We start from the raw sequence: 20,500 nt of genomic DNA on the forward strand, positions 1-20,500 counted from the left end.
CACATGGGACAGCAAGTGAAAGGTATGAAACGACGTCCCTGGAGAAGAGCCTTGCTCTGCCCCGGGCGGGCCTTCGTTTCTGTTTCTTCCGCTCACGAAACGCCCTGGAGACCTTTCCAGGTCTGTGGATTCTGAACAGCCTTGGGATTTTTTTCAATGCTATTTAGAAATACTTTCAAGCTCGCAGAAAAGTTGCCGGACTGGGAATGGGAAGCAGAGCGGCCGACCGTGCCGCTCCCCCTGCCGACACGCCTGCGTGCAGTCAGCTGCCTGACGCCGCACGTCTACCGCTGCCCAGCGTGTTTCCTCGGGGGTCGCTGGCCTGCCGCAGTAGTCCTCAAGCGGTCGCCGCGCCTTTTCCACCAGAGACGGCCAAGGCCCAGAGGGCTGACTCCGGGCCACCCAAGGCCACACAGTGACGCAGAGCCGAACCCACATCTCCTGCTTCCTCGGGCCTCACTCAGTCCCACACCCCATCCTTCCAGACCCCAAGTGTGTCTTCTGTCCCCATGAGAGATGGAGCATCCTCCCCTGCCCCAGGCCGTGTCCTCTGCACCCGCCAATGCCCAGCCTCCTCGCCCTTCGCCTCTCCCGAGAGGGTCCCCGAGGCTGCCCCCAACTCCTGAGCACCCATGGGCAGGTCCGCAGGGGGGACTGTGTGTCCGCTGCCCTGAGATGGCTCAGCTTTGACAGCCTTTCCCGGGTGGCTCTTCCTGCACTGTCTGCTCCTAGCCTGATCTTCTGCCCTCTGCACGTCAGCCACCCTGAAAACACGCCGGCTGGTCCCCCGGAAACGCCGGGTCCCGGGACAGCCCTTGAGGAAGTGATGGGAAGGAGGGAATGAGGCAGGGACGAAAACCTTCCTGATGGTGTGAAGCAGGTGTTTCTGCCTCTCTGTGCTGGGCATCCAGACAGGGATGGAAAGTCATCGACACGATGTCCCTTGATCTGCGGACACCTCTCAAAAATGGGCAGCCCAGGGATGACACTGAAACGGGGGCAGAATTTACATTTGACCTGAGAAGGTGACCTGGAGCAGGTTCCAGGGGAGAATTCCCACCTCCGCACCCAGATGGGGAAGGTAGGTACAGCCTGGCTCCCTGGGACACCTGTGTCTGCCCCTCCGGAGACTATTCATCAGAAAGACAATTGTCCGGGCTTTCAAACTGTCAGAGCACAAACTAATGCTTCCTCCCAGAGATGGGCCACGGCCTGTCCTCAGCTCCAGCGAGCCTCAGGCAGTCCCCAGGCCCTGAGTGCAGTACAAGGAGACAGAGGGATGGCTTTTTTTTTCTTGGTGAGGAAGATTGGCCCCAAGCAAACATCTGTTGCCAATCTTCCTCTTTTTGCTTGAGGAAGATGGTCCCTGAGCTAACATCTGTGCCAATCTTCCTCTATTTGATGTGGGCACCGCCACAGTGTGGCTGGACAAGTGGTGCCAGGTCTGCCCTTGGGATCTGAACCTACGAACCCTGGGCCGGATGGCATCCTGTGAAGAGAGGATAATGGCTGGGTACTTCTCTCCAGCTTCAGCGGCGCCTCCGATCCTGACATCCCAAGAGAGCATTCAGAAGCCCAGCCTCATTAGTCAGACCTTGGGGTGACGGGTGAGGGTAGGCGATGGGTGGGAGATGGGTGGGGTTGCGTTCCAGGCAGGGAGGGTGCTCGATCCCTCCCTCCAAGTGCTAACGTCCCGGAGACTGGGCCCCAGGACACTGCTTGTCACAGTGGGAGTGGGCAGGGCCGAGGACGGGCCACACCCCCAAACACAGCCCAGCTATTTTTATCGAGCTTAATCAAGAACAATCAGCAGGAGCTGAAGAGATGCAAGAGGGTTTGCATGATCCAGTTCCCATGTGTAAATGTTAATTAAAAGTGATTTTTCCCTTCCCCCACTCCACGCACGTGGTCCCCTTGCTGCCCAGCAAGGCTGTCAGTCGTTCAGCCGGCCACTCCACACTCAGCGCTCCTCGAGCTTCCTCACCTGGAAGATGGGCCCCAGTCCTGCCTGGTGGGTGCATTCCTGCATGCCAGTCCCTCAGCAGATACCTGGCCCACGGGGAGACCCCGCAAACGCGCTGTTGTTGCTCCGCTGTGCATTAATAATGACGACCGTGAGCAACATCTGGACAGGAAGAAGCAGCTAGAGACTGCGGACGGCTCCGCGGGAACAGGACCCGTAAACCTCGCCTTTGGGAAAGGGCGTGAACAAACCTGGTCTATGAACCAAAAAGCTGGGGCAAGGGGGTTTCAAGTTGTTTTTTAACTAGATGGTTGGGTCCTTTCTCATGAGCTGGCATTACAAGGAGCACTTTCTTGTGCGTTAATTTTCTCTCACAAAGGCACTTTGAGGTGGAAACGTAGGCTCAGAGGAGACTGGCCCGGCCAGGGTCACCCCCTCACCCCTGGCTGTCCTCAGAGATGGAGGACATCCTCTGGGAGACATCCTGGCTGGGCACGGGCCTACAGGGCCAGCTCTCCAGCTCCGCTAATTACAGTGAGGGGTCCCTGAGTTTCCAGCTCGGGGGAGGACGGGGCTGGGGGCGCTCCCCTCCCACTTAGACGCCCTCATCAATACCTGAGCCTCCTTAGGACCAGCGATGGTTGCAAGTCCTCAGGACAGAGACAAATCACCCCCTCGGGGTCAGGGCATCTGCAGGGCATAGGTGCCTTGAGGATCTTGCGTGTGGTGGCTCTGACATCTCAGTCCTCAGCCTGGCTGAGGGGTCTTCCCATTGTCACCAGATCCTCCCTTATGCTAATGGAACCCTCCCCCAGGAGCCATGCGGATTTCTGCCGCAGAGCTGGGATTGTTCTAGAAGGCCCACACACAAAGATGAGTCGGCCCTGCCTCCCGGGGTGGGGGCACATTTGGATTCTGCGTTACAGTCGAGGCGAGAAATTCCCTTCCAATGCTCGTAAAATTCCTCCTTTCCCAAATACCCGCCTTGGCATCCCATGGGGCATGGAGAGGCTTTTCCTGGGCCTGAAAACCTGAAAAAATTGAATTAAAAACTCATTATGGCTGGGGAAGGGTAATAAGAAAATCCTAAACGAGATTTATCAGCTTAAGGCCCTTCTTTGGGAACCTTTATTAAACTTGCTTGAATTAAAATAGACTCTTGGAATAAGCTCCACCCAGAAGTCTGGCAGCAGTCGGCCCCGGGGCCGCCCAGCTCTCCCTGGGCTGTGCAACCTCAGGCCTGCGATTCTCAGGATAGAAACCCCACTCGGGAGGACCGGAGCCGAGTGCGTGGAGGCGCCCACTGGGGCCCTCGCCGGACGTGGTGCCCCCTCGGAAGGTGCATGTAAAACTCAGGGCTCTTGGGGGACACCCCAGAACCGTCCCCTGCCCCCAGCCACTTAAGCAGCAGGGAAGCTGCCACAGCGTGCGAGTGGCCACGATCTCTGGGGGCAGGTGCGTCAGGCACAGAGGCTCTGCCAGGAGCACTCCGTCCTCTTGCCACCACCGGGCACAGGGACGTCTGCTCCCGCCTCCAGCACCAAAAGGGCTATAGCCTCTCGCCTTCTGCCACCAAAGTGCAAGGCCCCCCTGCCTCGCCTCTGAATCACAGTCCCACAGGTGCATCTGACTGGCAGGTCCTAGGTCACCTGACCAGGTCATGGCTATAGAGGAGGCTGAGAAAACAAGTTTCTGGAAAATAAAGAAGGGAATTCAGAAGGTACTGGACAACCAGGCAAGCTAACCAATGTCCACTACACTGACCCTGGCAACTTAAACAGAAAGGGAATTCTTCATCTCACAGAAGCTGGAAAACCCAGAATCTAACTTCAGGCATGGCTGGATCCAGGCTCCAACAGTCACTAGGACCCTCCCCTGAGCCAGGCTTCCTCTGGGCTGGCTTCGTTCTCAGGCTGCAGATGGCAGCCTCCACCCCAGCCCAACACCGTCAGGCTCATATGGTTACAGTACTGGGGCCAGAGACAGAGGCACCAGAACTGAGCCCCGATTGGCTGCCATAGGCCATGTGCCCATTTCTGAATCATTGAGATGGGGACTCAGGGGTCCAAAGCAGGGATCTGCAACCTTTTCCTATAAAGGGCATATAGTGAATATTTTCCACTTTGGGGACCACACATTCTCTGTCGCAACTACTCAACTTGGCCACAGAAAATATGCAAATGAAGGGGTGTGGCTGTGTGCCAATCACACTTTAATGACAAAAACAGGCTGCGGGCTGAACTTGACCCTGTAGCTTGCCAGCTCCTGCGCTAGCCCTTCATTCCCACCAAGCAGCTAAAGAAAGCCCAGGTGCCACGGCCCCAGGACACGTCCCCGGCCGTCCCTCCCTCGGAATTCCTAAAGGGTTTGCAGAGACCTCTCACCCTGCTGGCCGGCTCCTCCCGCCGTCCTGGGAGGTAGGCAGCAAGTGCCCTGGCCCGGGTTTCCAGTGCAGGAAATGGGCTCAGAGGGGCTGAGGAACCTCCCAGAGGTCACACGGCTGCCCAGGGCCGAGCCAGAGCCGAGCCCTCAGGGATGGGCTCGCTGGGCAGGAACTCCGCTGTACCTGCCTGCTCTCGGCGAGCTGGGCCCTGGGCCGGCTGGTCCCTCCTGCTGCAGCCGGGAAGCCACTCCGGGCCCAGTGGCCCCTTCACAGAGGCCCGGACACGTGCGGCATTCGGCTGCATTCCCTTCCATCCCTGACCGTTAGGTGAAGCGCTGGGCCCCATTTTGCAGTGACAAAACCGATTCCTTCAGCCCATGGTGACACAGTTGCTGGTGGCAGTGGAATTAGGCCAGAGCCCGTGACAGCCTTGCACCCCGGAGGTGAAGGGACCCTGCCAGAGTCTCGGGCCACTCTGGGTAGGCTGCTTTGAGGACATAGTGATGTCCCAGGGGAGGAAGTGACCCTGGGCGAGGCAGCAAACACCCAAGTCCGGGTGCTGCTGGGAAAGCCTGGGCAGGGGTCCGCCGGCCGGAGACGTGTCTCCAAGAGCACTGGAATGCCATTCGTGCCAGGGCCCGGCCCTGCCGGCTCGGCTCACAGCACGTCTAGCAGACTTAGGCCCCTGGGAGGGCGGGGGTCCATGGTCCTCGAGTCCCCTGCAGGCTAGTGCAGATGGCCACCCGCCCGCCTCTCTCGCCCTGGTGGGGCAGGCACTGTGCGAGCACCTTCCTGCCTCCTCCAGGCCGTCTTGCGGACAACTTGGGAGTCTGGCAATGGCCCCCACTCCCCCAGCCCTCCCCCCACCGCCTCAGCCTGGTTCCCACCTCCTGAGGACCGTTACAGGCCGGGGCTCTCACCCCACACACCTGTTCCTCCAGGAGCTCCCAAGGATAAAGTCACCCCAGGACTGGGTCACTCCACACACACACAGCCCGGTGCCTCCCAGGACAGCCTGCCTCCTCCCGCCAGGTCCAACCCTCCCTTGCACACCATCGACCTCGTGGCCAGGCCTCAGCAGAGTCCCCTCCAGATGCCCCCTCCCCGTGGTCCTCTGCCTGAGTCCTGGCTACCCCGGGCCCCGCCCTGCCCACAGCCTTGGCAGGACTGTTCTCTCTCCCTCCCCGAGGACCGCAGGAGCCCTGTCAGGCATGGCTCCTCCTTGTCCTCACTGCCAGCAGGCCCCTCCCTGAAACACCCACTGTGGATCTCCGGGCCCCGGCGGGCACAGCTCCCATACACAATGCTGTGCAGTGCAGCAGCCCATACGTAGCCTACAAGAAACGTCAGGTCCTGGAGGGCAGGGGCCTGTCCACCTTGATCCCCGCTGAGTCTCCGGCCCAGGGGGAAGGGGGAGGATGGCTCAACAAGAAGGACCTGGCCCACTGCCTCCCTATGCTAAGGGCGCCTCTCCCCCCGGGCCTGGCTTGGCCCCTCCAGACACGTCCACGAAACCTGCTTCTGGCTGAAATCAGGCAGGTGCGAGAGGCCCACGAGGATGAGGGGCTGGGTCCAGCTGCCTGGGACGCCTGCCAAGCCTGTCTCTGGATCCCTTCCTTCCCCTTCTGTGCCCCTGACTGGCTCTCGTGTGGCCTGACACCAAGCCCAGCACTTGGGGCTCAACTCTTAGGACTGACGCTCTGGGCCCCTCCCTTTGTGGCAACCAAGGTCTCACCCTCTCGTGCTTCAATGTCTTCATCTATACGATGGGGTAAGAGCAGGGTTATCCTGAGGAACACGTGACATCCTGCACCGCGGTGCCTGGCCCAGCGCCTGGCACACAGCGGCCATCAGTAATCATAGCTGAGCTGTGCTGGTGTGAACACAACCAGACACCCCCAGATCCTCGTCCACACTTTGCCTCCACGTTTGGGGGCTGAAAAGCACATGACACAGCGCCAGGACTGACCGTGGACTGTGCAGGGCACGGTGTTCAGTGTGGGCCCTTGTTCACAAGTTAGTAAGGATTTGAGACGGCGACAGCAGAGCGTTAAACGGAGCTCAGGCCCTGTGAGCGTGCAGGGCAGCGGCCCAGGCTGCATGCCCGCGAAGCCAGGCCTGAGCAGCGGTTCTCACCGGGTGGGAGGTACTCCGATTCCTCTCACCAGCCCAACACCAACGCGCAGTGGCCCTCCCCACTCACACCATCGCTGCCGTGGGCACCACACCTACCGGTGGGGCTGGCTTGCAGCCCTCACTGTGCTGTGGCAGGAAAAAGGGCTGACGCTTCGTGTCTGGTCACCTGCGTGCCTGCAGCTGCTGACCCCAAGCCCCAAGCCTGGGTCAGGGACCACCCGGATGGCAGGAGCCCAGACAGACCCTCCCGAGGAAGCCCTTTGCCGTTGCCGCTCCACTGCTGTTTATGCCCCATGTGCAAGCTCGTCCCTGTGGCCGCCTGTATGTCTCGGCTCTCTGCTGCATGTGGGAAAGGCTCGAAGGGGATTCAGGAGAAGGGCTGGTGCACGCTCGTGTGTGTACTGGGGGGCAGCTGAGGCTTCATCTGGAGGTGGATGTATGCAGGTATGAGCCGTGGGGCTTGCTGGGCCTCAGCTGAAGGAAGCAGAGCCCTCTTGACATGCCACCTCGCCACCATGAGCAGGAGAAGGGCCCGGCCACGGGGATCACTGTGTCTGGGATGAGCGGGAGGCAGAGGCACCTCCCCCAGGCTGATGGAGAACCTCTCCCGACCCCTCCAGGCTTCACATGGGTTTGTAACATCCTCTTTCCTTACGCTCTGCAGTATGCAGGGGAAGTCCCCGAAAACCGGGTGGAAACGGTGGTCGCAAACCTCACTGTGATGGACCGAGATCAGCCCCACTCGCCAAACTGGAACGCCGTCTACCGTATCATCAGCGGGGACCCCTCGGGGCACTTCAGCATCCGCACGGACCCTGTCACCAATGAGGGCATGGTCACCGTGGTGAAGGTGGGTGCTCTCCTCGCCTCCTGACAGCATCCTGAGTCCTGCCCCCTGCCATGTACCCTGGAACAAATATCACAGAAACAGTACTTAGGTGAAGTGCATGCCACCCCTAGCATCCAAGGGCAAAAAGGACTATACCCAATCCGCTGGTGGCAGAAGCAGGCTTCACAAGGACCTAGTCATGTGACCTCCAGGGGCTCGGCAGACCTGACCTGCACCGCCACTAAAAGACGACTCTCCCATCCCCTCCCTGAAGGGCATTTTCCCCTTAATCTATTAGTGGTGAATTCCATTAAGAGGCTTTCTGAAGTTAAACCATCCTTGCATTCCTGAGACAAATCCAACTTAATCAGGAGGATTAGTGAGCAGCACTGCAGGACTTGCATTGCTAACATCAAAAGATTTTTTCATGTATTTTTCTGAGCAATTTAGAGCCTATACTTTTCCCCTCCCACACTGTCTTTATCTAGGTTTTGGCATCAAGATGATAGACGAACCTCAAGAAATGTGCTGGGGATGTGAGGGGTTGGTTTCAGAGGGGCAGCACGAGAGGATGTGGGGGGTCGACTCTTCCGTATCTTCTTGTGGTGGACACACGGCTCCCCACACTTGTCAGAACTCACCAGTGGATTGAACTGTATGTAAATTTTTAAATAAATCTTAAAACTCTTCAGGGTGGGAGCGCACACAGCTGCGCTGTCCTCATTGAGTCATCACTGTGTCCCAGGCAGAATTCAGCAGTTAGCACCACACTTTCCCCATCCTTCTTTCATTTTTGATTTTATTGCACATGAGGCTTTTCTCTAGAATTTCAATTTAAAGTCTGTTTACGGCAGGATGTTTCATCTTAGAAAGCATTTTCAAGTTGGTTTTGCATTCTTTGATAGAGACACCATCCTTTCAGACATTCTCCTTCAGAGGGGGGTGGCTGGGGGGGCTGGGGAGAGGCGGGGGCGTGGGAGGGTAGAGTGGCAGTTAGGGACACAGCGGCCCAGCCACAGGGCAGGTCCGGTGCCTTGGGGGCATCTGTTCTTGAACTCCCATGCTCGCTCTTTGCTCACTTACCCCTGGCACGGACCAGTCATCCTCTCTGTGCCTCAGTTTCCTCATATGTAAGATGAGGATAATTGTGGGGCCAACACCCAGGTTTATTGCTAACATTGAAATAGATCTCAGATATAAAAGATTTGGTATAGCACCTGGCACAGTAAGGGCTCAGTGGATAGAATTAGCTGCTGTCGTCCTCGTCATCATTGTCACTGTCATCGCCATTGCTGTTGCCATGGACGGGTGGTTCTTCCCAGCTGGTTCCCCAGTGCATGAAGAAGGTCATTTCAATTCCACACAGGGTCCCTGAGTCCCTTAAAAGCATCAGGTGCCGCACTGTGTACGTACACTGCAGACCCGACCCCATCACTGCCCCGGCCCTGCGGGAGTTTGTAGTCTGCAGAGGGGATGTCAGGAGGAACTTCCGAGATGTTCTCACAGCGGGGACACGCAGGAGCCACAGACCCAGCAACATGCAGCATCACTTTCCTTCTCTAAAACATGTTAGCTTCTGCTTCTAGCCCCCGTGTCCCCAGGTGCTGGTCACTCCCAGATTGGGACCACCTCTGCATCCCTTTCCCACAGTGGTGTCTGTGTTGGAGGCTGATACACTGCCCATGAAGGGCCGACGTGGCACTCGTGTAGGGGGAGGACAGGGTCCCTGGGCTGCTGCAGAGATGTCTATGGTCAGCTCAGCCCTCAGTCACAGATCCTGGCTGCATCGTCCCCCTGTCCTGAAGCCCAGCTCGGTCACTGTCACAGGAAGTCCACGGTCATCTCGAGCACGTCTTCCTGATCCCTTCCCTGCCCCCTCATGCCCCCCAACTCTACCCTCCTGTGACACACAGGGCCTGGGGCCCCAGGAGACTCGCTGCCTCCCAGGCTCTACCTGGGTCAGGGCACACAGCTCCTCTGCTCTCAGATCCCCAGCCTCATCTGTCACCATCCCCATCTGCCTCAGGAGGCCCCATTGCCTCTTCCCTGCTCTTCCCCTCTCCTCTCCCTCCCTGAGCCGTGAAATCGCAGTCTCCTCCAGGGAGAAAACCACAGGCTCAGACTGACCACAGGTTCCTCCTGCCTCGTGCTTGGTCCCCAGCTTCTGAAGCTCAAAGGCCAGGAATTGGCCTCTTCCGCTCCCCACTCCGCGGCAACAGGGCTTGCCTGAGGCTGCAGTGAGCTGTGTCCAGATGCCTGACGGAGGGTGGTGGGCGGCAGGAACACCAGGGGACAGGTCAGTTGGGGGTCACGGCCCCTCTGGCCCCTCTTTCCCTTCAGCCCAGCAGTTCTTCAAGTTCTGGCTCCCAGAACAAGACTCTGAATGGAAGCACTTTGCCCTGAGTCTCCCGTCCCACGGGAGCAGAGCCCACACCCTGGAGCTCCAAGCGCCCTGGCGGCCCTGCCCTCAAGCTGGGGTGCCCCCAGCCCCGTCCCATATGCCTGGCTCGCCCTGGGCTGCTGCTCCTCAGCGGGCAGACCCAGCCCTTCGCCTTTGAGCAAAGGTCATTGCCATGTCGGGGGAGACCCGGCGAGTACATCTAACTGCTCTAATGGAAACTGTTGGAGCGAATTACCTATTGATTTCTCCATTACAAATATGCTTTATTTTACCCTCCTACAGACTTTTATTGGCCATAACAGTCTTTCTGGAAGGCGTCCTCACTCAGACTGGTGACCCAATTTTTATGCATGACATGTGGCATTATTCCATGTCCTCCAGGGACACAAACCAATAAATATGGGAGAAAGGTCACTTCCTTTAGTGGCTTGTTTGTAGACGAAACCACCATGACTTTATGAAACAGCATATTTACACGGAGCAGCCCTCACCCCTGGCCAACTCTCAGAGGGCCTGGGGCAGGGGCTGGAGGCCTTGGTGGGTGTTGGTTCTGGCGTGGGGGAGCACTGGACACAGCGGGGAGCAGGCGAGTGCTCTGTGCTTGGAGGCGTCCAGAGTCCAGGGACGGAGGAGGCAGCCCGCACCTGGAGAGGGTTCATGGTCTCTGGCCTGAAGTCCCCGGTGGGACCTTTCAGGCGAGGGGTACCAGGTTATTCTGCATCGGCTGCCTCGTCAGGCTGGCCGCCAGCTTGGGCCACTGCAGGTCCTGCCAGGGTGACACCTGTGGGTGCAAGGCTCTCCCATAGACACACACCTGAGCAGCACCCAGTGTTGTGCTGAGTGATGGGCAAATGGTGGACAACAGGGGTGTTGGACCATCTCCCTACATCCCCCGGGCACCCATGGGGTACGGCTGACCCACTCTGGCACAGTGCTGAGCGCCAGGCAACCCCCACCCCAAGGGGCTTGAAGAGACGGGGTGGGGATGCAAAAACAGCATGGGTGAGACATCAGCCACGACGAGGCGTGTCCCGTCAGGGATAGGCATCTCACTGGGGGCTCCAGGAGGCATGCAGGGACCACCCCTTCCTTCGACGGACAAGGAGACCACTCCTGGAGAGCATGAGGGCTCCCCCAGGGTCCCCTGGGGGAACTGGGGGGGTGACAGAGGCATCAGCCCCAGAACCCCAATCTCTGCCTTTGCGTCCAGACCCCCGTAGGGCAGTCCTCAGCCATTCATGACCCAATGTCTCACTTCTCCTTCCATGCCCATGGGTACTATTACTTACTTAATTTTTAAGTTCCTTCTTTTTGTACTTAATACCCTATTTGGTAGCAGTAGGCGAGACGGCATGGGTTTGTTGTACCAGGGGTGTGACTTTAAATGCTCACACAAATCAAATGCCAAGCTGTGTGGGGGCCCAGGGGTGGGGCAGGTTCAGATCAGATCGGGAGAGGTGCCTCACAGCTGCGCCGGAGCAGCGGGGAGAGATCAGAGGACGGGCCCGGGGGTGGGGGGAGTGGCGCTGCCAGCAACCACAGGTGTCATCGTGAAAACTGGCTACACAGCAGATAAATTACTCTCTAAGCAGAAATGCACTATACTGTTTATCATGAAAATTTCCAAGCACCCCCAGAAGTGAGAGAGACCGCGTAAAGTTCACCTGCCACCGAAATTTCACCATTATTAGCGTGTTGCCACTTTACTTCATCTATGTTTTTTGCTGAAGTATGTTTTTAACTCCCAAACCTCATGATTCTCCCTCTCAAACTGTCAGGATGCATCACCCTCAAAAATGCATTTTGCTTACATAACGACACACTGTCATCACACCTGACAAAATCAACTATGTTTCCTCCATATTTGCCAATACAAGGCTATATTCAATTTCCCTTGATCTTCCTGAAACTATCTCTTTGCAATATGATTTTTCAAATCTGGAGCCAAGCAGGGTCCCCACAATGCACCTGGTTGTAACATCGTAACCTAGAACATTCCGCTCACCCTTGACCTGTCATAGACGTGGGGTCAGGTGGCTTATGGAAGGCCCCACGTGCCGGATCTGTCCAGCCACCTCATGGTGTATGTGGCTCCTCACTCTCCTGCACTTCCTACAACCTGGGATTTAGACTGGAAGGGTCTGCCGGCAGGAGGAGCCTCGTGGCTGGAGCTGAGTCCCATCAGGACGCCTATGTGCCCGGTGGTCCTGCTCATAGTCGCCTAAGCCGGACCAGTGGGCCAGTGGTGACAGCCCGGCCCTCACTGTAGAATCGACTTTCCCCTTACGACCAGCGAGCCCTCTGCAGCAGGATGCTTCATGCCTGAGGCTCTTCATCGACCTCCGTGCGTTGGTTTTATCATCTATTGATGGTCATTGTCCAAATTAATTTCTTCATTAGGGGGTACAAAATGGTGCTTTTAAAATTCCGTCATTCCTTGGTTGGAATCCATTAATCAGGCCATTAATCAGCCAACCACAGTGATAAATGAATTTGTGTGTGTGTTTTTGTCACAAGTGCTATTCTCTCGTAACCGTTAAGAATGCGTGGGTTTTTCACATTCAGTGTGTTTGGTCAGCTGGAGTCCTTATGGGTTTTGATATCTGGCTGATGGGAACCTCCCCTGGCTGGTCCCTGGGTCCTTCGCCACCGGCCGCCTGTTCCTGAGCGCTTCCTTACATTGTGGCCAAGTAGACACAGGTTCCTCTTGTTGATTTCTTGTCTCATGTCCGGACCAGGTATTTCTCCAGGGAGGGGTGGCGTTTAGAAACCAACATGTGTTACAAGAGGCACTCACGGCCGCTGACGGCCACGGCCGCTGACGGCCACGGCCTCTGCCATTCTTTCTGGGGCAGAGTGAGGAGGTGACATTTCAAACCAGTGCTCAGACTGACTGTCCCAAATTCATGTCACTGACTCAAATGATCATTTCCTTCAGATCTAACGTCGGAGGGTTTTTACTTCATTGACTTTGCTCTTGTATCTCATTTCTCTTACACTGAAAATTTCGGTTCCTAACATATTAACATAATGCTTCCTTACTTTATCCTAGAAAATACATAAAAAGTTTAAAAAATAACAAATGCAGAATCAGTAGCAAGAGCAAGAAGACCAAACGAGTTTAGGATTTCTTTGCAATGACTGTTGTCCTTACAATAAGTCGCATTAAGGACTTACCATCTAAATACCTCCTAGCCACTGGGCATCATTATTTTCTTGGGAGTTATATTATCCACTGATATACAATTACATTTAATTCAGTTTGCTTGTAATTTTCGGAGATTGCTTTTATATATAATTTTATTTGTAATACCTAAAGTGAGAGAATGTAAGGTATTACCTGGCTCCCAAACCAAAGCTGTGTGACAGAGCACACGCAGCAGCGGCGCGCCCCAGCTCTCCCCTCCCCTTTTCCTTCCCTCTCTCTCTTTTTTTTTAAGATTTTATTTTTCCTTTTTCTCCCCAAAGCCCCCCAATACATAGTTGTGTATTTTTAGTTGTGGGTCCTTCTAGTTGTGGCATGTGGGACGCCGCCTCAGCATGGCTTGATGAGCGGTGCCATGTTCGCACCCAGGATTTGAACCTGGGAAACCCTGGGCTGCCAAAGCGGAGCGCGTGAACTTAACCCCTCGGCCACAGGGCCAGCCCCCATTCCTTCCCTCTCTTATTGGCGCCCATTCTTAGGAGATTTTTGGTCTATCCTTGCAGTATTCCTTTCTGCAACTAGGAGCAAATACACAGACGAGTTCCTATTCCTCTCCCTCTTTTACATGGAAGGCAGGAGACGACGTGTCTTGCTTTCTCTGCCCGCCAATACACCCTGGAGATCTCTGCGCTTCCATGCACAGAGACCCTCCCACTCTTTCCCTCAGCTGGGGATTTCCACACTGTGTGGATGCAGTCCATTCAAGCAGCCAGGGCTGTGGACGCCTGGGTGGGCTCTGATACGCATCCTTGACCAATGAGACAAACGACACCGCCATGAAGAATCCTGTGCGTGTGTGACCTTGCGTGTGTCTAAGCAGGACTGGTTAGGCGCCACTGCATGCGCTGCGTTGTGCTGTGTTTTCCAGTGAGGCTGTTGAGCTTTGCCGTGACTGGTTACACGTCTCGGGGTCCCAAGTGCTTCGGTGCAACTTCCCTGCTCCCCAAACAGGAGGAAGACCCGCAGACGGACAGCACCCCGTCCACTATAGAACTGCAGACTAGAGCCCACCCTAGTGTCTATAGTCGGGGTCCGGGCGCCCCCAAGGGTGTAAGTGGAGACCATGTTAATGCAGGGGCCACACACAGAGAGGGAGTCCGTAAGATGAGATTCTGAGTTTCCCGGGGCTGCTGTAACAAAGTTCCACAAATTGGGGGCGGGGGGGGGGGGGGGGGCCAAACCAAGGAAATATGCTCTCCTGTGGTCCGGAGGCCAGAAGTCCAGAATCCAGGTGAGGCCAGGGCCGCACTCCCCCGCAGGCTCCAGGGGTCTCCCTGCTGCCTCCCTCTGAGTTGGCGGCTAGCGGCAATCTGGCTGGGAGCCGCATCGCTCCAGTCTCCCCCTCTGTCTTCGCGTGGCTTTTCGCTGCGTCTCGGTCTCCCTCTCCTTACTCTCATAAGGGCACCTGTGCTTGGATTTGGGGCCCACCTCAATCCAGGATGACTTCCTCTCAAGGTCTTTAACTTAATTACATCTGTGAAGATCCTATTTTCAAATAAAGTCACATTCACAGGTTCCAGACGGACATATCTTTGGGGGGCCGCCATTCCACCCACTATACCTAGTGAGGCACCTGGTGGACAAACAAACAGGCAGTGGGACCTTGCACATGCCAGGCAGGAGGGGACAGGCCGGGGGGGCAGCACTCCCGAGCCGTGGGAGCCAAGGCACCCAGCTACTGCCACACATGGCACGAGTCGAGAGGGCGGGTGTGGGGTCCTTTGCCCCAAACTCTCTCTTCTCCCATCGGCCAAGCCAGCAGGAAGCCAGAGACAAGGGAGCCTGGGAGACGCATCCCCCAGGACAGCCCCCAGGGCACAAAGCAGGGTGTGCAGAGCTGGAAACAGAGGGGGCGGGGTGCAGACCAGCCAGCCGGGGGCGGCACCCCGCGCGGCCCCACAGCCCTGCCAGCTCACCCCGGGGCTGCTCTCGTTCCAGGCAGTCGACTACGAGCTGAACAGAGCCTTCATGCTGACCGTGATGGTGTCCAACCAGGCGCCGCTGGCCAGCGGCATCCAGATGTCCTTCCAGTCCACCGCGGGGGTGACCATCTCGGTCATGGACATCAACGAGGCCCCCTACTTCCCCTCGAACCACAAGCTGATCCGCCTGGAGGAGGGCGTGCCCCCCGGCACCGTGCTGACCACGTTCTCGGCCGTGGACCCTGACCGGTTCATGCAGCAGGCCGTGCGGTGGGTCCTGAGCGAGGCCTGCCCGCACCCCGCCCTTGGGCCCCCCATTTTCCATACAGAAGAATCCTAAAATGCCCGATGAAACCCTCCGCCCAGAAAGTCCCTGGGTGGGTGCTTCGGGGTGTCTTCGACCTGTGGGGTCTCTCCCCAGCCCTGGCGACAGCGGGGGTCATCTGCCCACCTGACACAGGTAGTTGGGGCAATGCCAAAAGCACTCAACAAACCACGAGCATTGTCATGGCCTCCACACGAGAAGGTGACAAAGGTTTAAAGACACCTGGCGATGTCTGGAGTCAGGCCGGGCCCTGATCCTGGCTTCACCCTCACTAGGTGTATGACTTTGCAAGTCACTCACCCTCTCTGTTCCTCCGTTTCCCCATTTGTAAATTGGGGACGATGGGAGTATCTGCCTCTTGGGGTCCTTGTGAGGAGAAGTGACCTGTCTACCTCCACTACTATGAGCCGCCGTGGTCCCCGTCCCGCTGTGGGAGGGCCCCGCCCCGGGCTGGAGGGAGAGCCCTTAGGTGAACTTGGCCTCCAGGCTGGCACTCCGAGGAGGGGTGTGCCAGCAGCCAGGAGGGGCTGGGGCCTCTGGCTGCCCCGTTCTCTCCCTGCCCCTGGCCTCCCTGCCCTCACGCCCTCCCTCCCGCCTCGGCAGATACTCAAAGCTGTCGGACCCGGCGAACTGGCTGCACATTAACACCACCAACGGTCAGATCACCACGGCGGCCATCCTTGACCGCGAGTCCCTCTACGTCAAAAACAACGTCTACGAGGCCACCTTCCTGGCGGCTGACAATGGTGCGTCCCGCTCCGGGGGGTGACTGTCGGGTGCCCACCGTGCCGCGGGCTCTGCGGCCAGGAGACTGAGGGAGGCCCGCCCGGCACCCAGAGGGTCCCTGGGGAGGTCTGGGGGGGGGGGGACGCGGCGACACGGTGCCCCCCAGGCCATCCTGCTGTGTTCCCTCAAGGCACCAGCCGTTCTGCCTAAACACCGAGCTCACTCATTTACTGGAACACACAGCCGTCCGGTCATTCGCGCAGTCGCTCACTCGCATTCGCACAGGTCGCTCGCCTGGAGCACTGGGAACAGGGCCTGGCTCAAGCACGCACTACTAGCACTCCTGTGATTGCTCACTGAGCTCCTGCCGTGTGCCGGGCGCTGTTCATCAGTGAACAGAACGGACAACAGCCCCTCCCTTGCACGGCTGACATTCCAGAGGCCGGTGTCTCAGCTAGAACCAGGTTCGGCTGCATAATGATGACACTAATTTCAATAAGGTTGAGTTTTATTTTCTCCCATATAAAAGAAGGCTGGAGGCAGGCAGCCCTGGGTCAGGTTTGAGAAACCAGGCTGGCTCTGGCCACTCCCATGTCTTTGGTGAGCTACAGCGTGGTTCAGAATGGCTGCTGGTGCTCCAGCCATCATGGATTTGCCACATTCTGGCAAACAGAAGGAGGAACAGGAAGGGCAAGGGCACACCCCTGCCCTTCTAAGGACTTGAAGGCCAGACTTAGTCACGAGGCTATATTTGCTGCAAAGGATGCTGAAAAATGTGTCTTCTAGCTGGGCAGTGATGGCCCCAGATGAAATTTGGGGCTCCAGTGTTTTATTAAGGAAGAAAGGGGAGATGGATATTGAGGGACAACTCCGCAGTCTCTGCCCCAGGGAGATGGGGAGAAGCGAGTCAATCAGATAATTTCAGGGAACGAGAAGTGCTGGAAGACGACAAAACAGAAGGATGCAGGAGAGGCAGCAGGCCACCAGCTGCGAGCCTGGCTGTGAGGAGCTGACCGTGGGGCCAAACCTGCGGGACCAGAAGGAACAAGCCAGGGGAAGACGGGGTGGGAGGGGCAGCCCCATAGTTAGGAAACAGCACGTGCAAAGGCCCAGGGCGGGGCGGGCTCTAGGAACAGCCGTGCAACTAAAGCGTCATGAACAAGAGTAGCGGTTGCACCAAGGCTTGTTCACGGCACTGACCACCCGCTGGCCTCCTGCCCGCTCCCTGACCCACCAGCTCCACAAAGGCCCCACCCTACAGCCACCTGCCATGAGCGCCGGGCTCTGGTTCCCGATGTCACTCCTCCAGCAGCTCGAGTACTGAGAGTGGATTAGAGAGTGACCCTTAAATGAATCGGGCGGAGCAGGGAAAGCCCGTGGAGGACACAGTGGAGCGCGAGTGCCCGTTAACGGAATCCATCCGCCCTTCTCCTGATTGTGCGCTGGGTCAGCATGGAGCCTTCAAGGGCCGTTGCAGAGCTGTGTCACCTTCAATGTGTTTTGTTTTTCCCTCTTTTTATTTTTGGTGAGGAAGATTGGCCCTGAGCTGACATTTGTGCCCATCTTCCTCTTTTATGTAGGGCCCGCCTCGCGTGGCCTGACGAGCAGTGTGTAGGTCCACACCTGGGATCCAAACCGGCGAACCCTGGGTGCCAAAGTAGAGCGTGTGAACTTAACCACTATGCCACCAGGCCAGCCAGCCTTCAACATGTCTTGATGCGTTTTCTGGAAGCTTAGAGACATGCTGTAGGATATATTTTTTACACGCTCCGCCTGCCTCGGCCAAAAACCACGGCTGTTAACACAAGGGACAGAAGGGGCTGTCAAAGGGCAGAGCCACAGTCAGAACATGGCTGCCGCCGCCCCCTCCAAGCCTGGAGGGCGACAGGCACCTCTCGCTGGCCGCCCAGCCCGTGTCCACCAGCACCGCCACCCGGGCTGAGGCAGAGGCTGGGCGTAGGGGCATCGGGGGACTGGGGTGGCCCCTGAGGAGCTCGGGGGCTCAGCAGAGCACCTGTCTCTAGGCTGAGGCCACCAGAAGCAGAAGACGACTGCCGAGAGCAGCCTGCTGGCGGCCTCGCCCCTCTCTCCCACCGTTGCCCTGCGCTCTGACCGGTCAGCTCTCCGCTTTGGTGATGAGCCTCTGCGCACAGTGCTTCCGGCCACGGGCAGCTCTGCCGGGTGGGCCAGGGCAATGCTGAGGCCAGGAAAGCCTTTGCCCCCAGGGGCCCCAGGCTGGGAGAGACGGGACGCAGGGCCAGCCACACAGGCCTGCTGCAGCTGTGCACGAGCAGAGCTCGTGTGAGTGCCGTGTGCATGTGTGTGCCTGTGCGGCTGGGGGTCTGCGTGTGGCCACACATCATGCAACTGTGTGCTCTGGTGGTGTGTTCATATGTTGTGTGCAGCTGAGTGGCTGTGTATGTTGTACGGCAGGGTGTTGGTACAGGCCTGCGGTTACCTGTGGTGTGTCCCAGGTGGGGCTGTGGTCTGTCCCTGATGGGGCTGAGGTCTGTCCCAGGTGGGGCTATGGTCTGTCCCGGGTGGGGCTGTGGTCTGTCCTGGGTGGGGCCGAGGTCTGTCCCTGGTGGGGCCGAGGTCTGTCCCGGGTGGGGCCGAGGTCTGTCCCTGATGGGGCTGTGGTCTGTCCCTGATGGGGCTGTGGTCTGTCCCTGATGGGGCTGTGGTCTGTCCTGGGTGGGGCTGAGGTCTGTCCCGGGTGGGGTTGTGGGTTGGTCCCATGTACATCATTGTGTGTTTGTGGTCATGGAACATCAGGAGAGACCCCTGCATGGTCACCCCATGTCTGTCCCACAGGGATCCCCCCGGCCAGCGGCACCGGGACCCTCCAGATCTATCTCATTGACATCAATGACAATGCCCCCGAGCTGCTGCCCAAGGAGGCACAGATCTGCGAGAAGCCCAGCCTGAACGCCATCAACATCACAGCAGCTGACGCTGACATTGACCCCAACATCGGCCCCTACGTCTTCGAGCTGCCCTTCGTCCCAGCCACCGTGCGGAAGAACTGGACCATCAGCCGCTTAAATGGTGAGCCCACCTCAGGCACGAGCCCACTGCGCCAGCCACTGGGAGGATCAGATTGAGTCTGGGTGCAGCCCCCAAGGGCGCCCGTTGCCCTGGAAGAGTGAGGAGCGGAGATGGGGCCAGTCTCACAAGAGGGGTGTCGGCCCTTCCCCTCCTGGAGCCCACGAGGCCGGGAGCCCTGGCCAGGCTCCCGTGCGCAGCAAGTCCAGCCTGTCCTGAGGAGGCCTCAGGGCAGTGCCAATCTCTCACTGTCGTCAGGAGCGTGGCCCTGGAGGCCCTTGCAGCTCTAACTGCACCGTCCAGGACTACCTCCTGTTCCAGTGGCCAACTGGTGGGCCCCGAACAATGTGCCTCCTGAGGGTAGTCTGCTAGATGTGGACTCATTGTATAAAAGGGCATCCAAATTCGGAAGTTTTTCTAGCACTGTAAAGATGCATCTAGAAAGGTTATAGCAGTTTCTGGTTTCACTAGAAGTACAGGAGAGTGCCTCTTCCCCAAAACCTCACTGACACTGTCTATTATTGTTTTAAAGAGCATTTTTCCATATTTATAGCCAAAATCATTGTTTCCATTGGCATCTCTTGACTACCAGTGGACATTTTTTCATATATTTATTGGGCATTTGTTGTTTCTTCTGTCAATTGTCTGTTCTATGCCCTTGCCTATTTTTCTTTGAGAAGGTTTTTTTCTAATTGATTTGGTCAAACTCTTTATATATTATGGAAATGATTTCTTCATCCTACGTGTTGCAATTGCTCTTTTCTTGAATTTCCAATGTCTTTTAACCTTATGGTATGATGTAGTGTGTATGTGCGCATGTGCGTGCATATGTGTGTGTGTGTTATGCAAACAGATAATTTAGATTTTCATGCACTGAGTCTTTTCCTTCTGAAGCCTTGCTCAGAAAGGAGAGCTGGCCGTTTACTGAACAAAGCCCGTTCTGTCGCTTTGCCCAGGTGACTATGCCCAGCTCAGCTTGCGTATCATGTACCTGGAAGCCGGCATGTACGATGTCCCCATCATCGTCACAGACTCTGGGAACCCTCCCCTGTCCAACATGTCCATCATCAAAGTCAAGGTGTGCCCATGTGACGAGAACGGCGACTGTACCACCATTGGTGCGGTGGCAGCAGCTGGTCTGGGCACCGGTGCCATCGTGGCCATCCTCATCTGCATCGTCATCCTGCTGAGTGAGTATGGCTGAGCACCAAGGGCGCCGTGGCCTGAGCACTCCATCCAGGGTTGACCAGAGGCGTGGAGCCCAGGTTTGCCCTGCAGCCAACATCTCCCGGCCTCATCCCATCCACTGGGGACCTTTCAAAAACCCAACCGAACTGGTCTGTACCATAACGGACACAGGCACCCATGGCACATACATGCACTCACTCGTGCACACTCACATGAGCTATCCATATGCACGAAGGAGTCCATTCCCACACACACATGCACACACGCATATACACACACAGACGTGCACACACATGCATGCACTCATGCACATGAGCTATCCATATGCACGAAGGAGTCCATTCCCACACAGACATGCACATATGCATATACACACA

General features: G+C 57.2%; 1 protein-coding gene across 1 annotated transcript in view; it reads left to right on the forward strand.

Annotated features, from left to right (window-relative positions):
- Window positions 1-20,500, forward strand: part of CDH4 (cadherin 4) — a 594,249-nt gene that overhangs the window by 569,963 nt on the left and 3,786 nt on the right. Inside the window, exons 9-13 of the mRNA XM_046678081.1 lie at window positions 7,147-7,332; window positions 14,856-15,109; window positions 15,768-15,910; window positions 18,705-18,938; window positions 19,892-20,125. Coding sequence (XP_046534037.1) covers window positions 7,147-7,332; window positions 14,856-15,109; window positions 15,768-15,910; window positions 18,705-18,938; window positions 19,892-20,125 — 1,051 coding nt within the window. The remainder of the gene's footprint in view (window positions 1-7,146; window positions 7,333-14,855; window positions 15,110-15,767; window positions 15,911-18,704; window positions 18,939-19,891; window positions 20,126-20,500) is intronic.

Source organism: Equus quagga, chromosome 12, assembly GCF_021613505.1.
Source record: "Equus quagga isolate Etosha38 chromosome 12, UCLA_HA_Equagga_1.0, whole genome shotgun sequence".
NCBI lineage: Eukaryota > Metazoa > Chordata > Mammalia > Perissodactyla > Equidae > Equus > Equus quagga.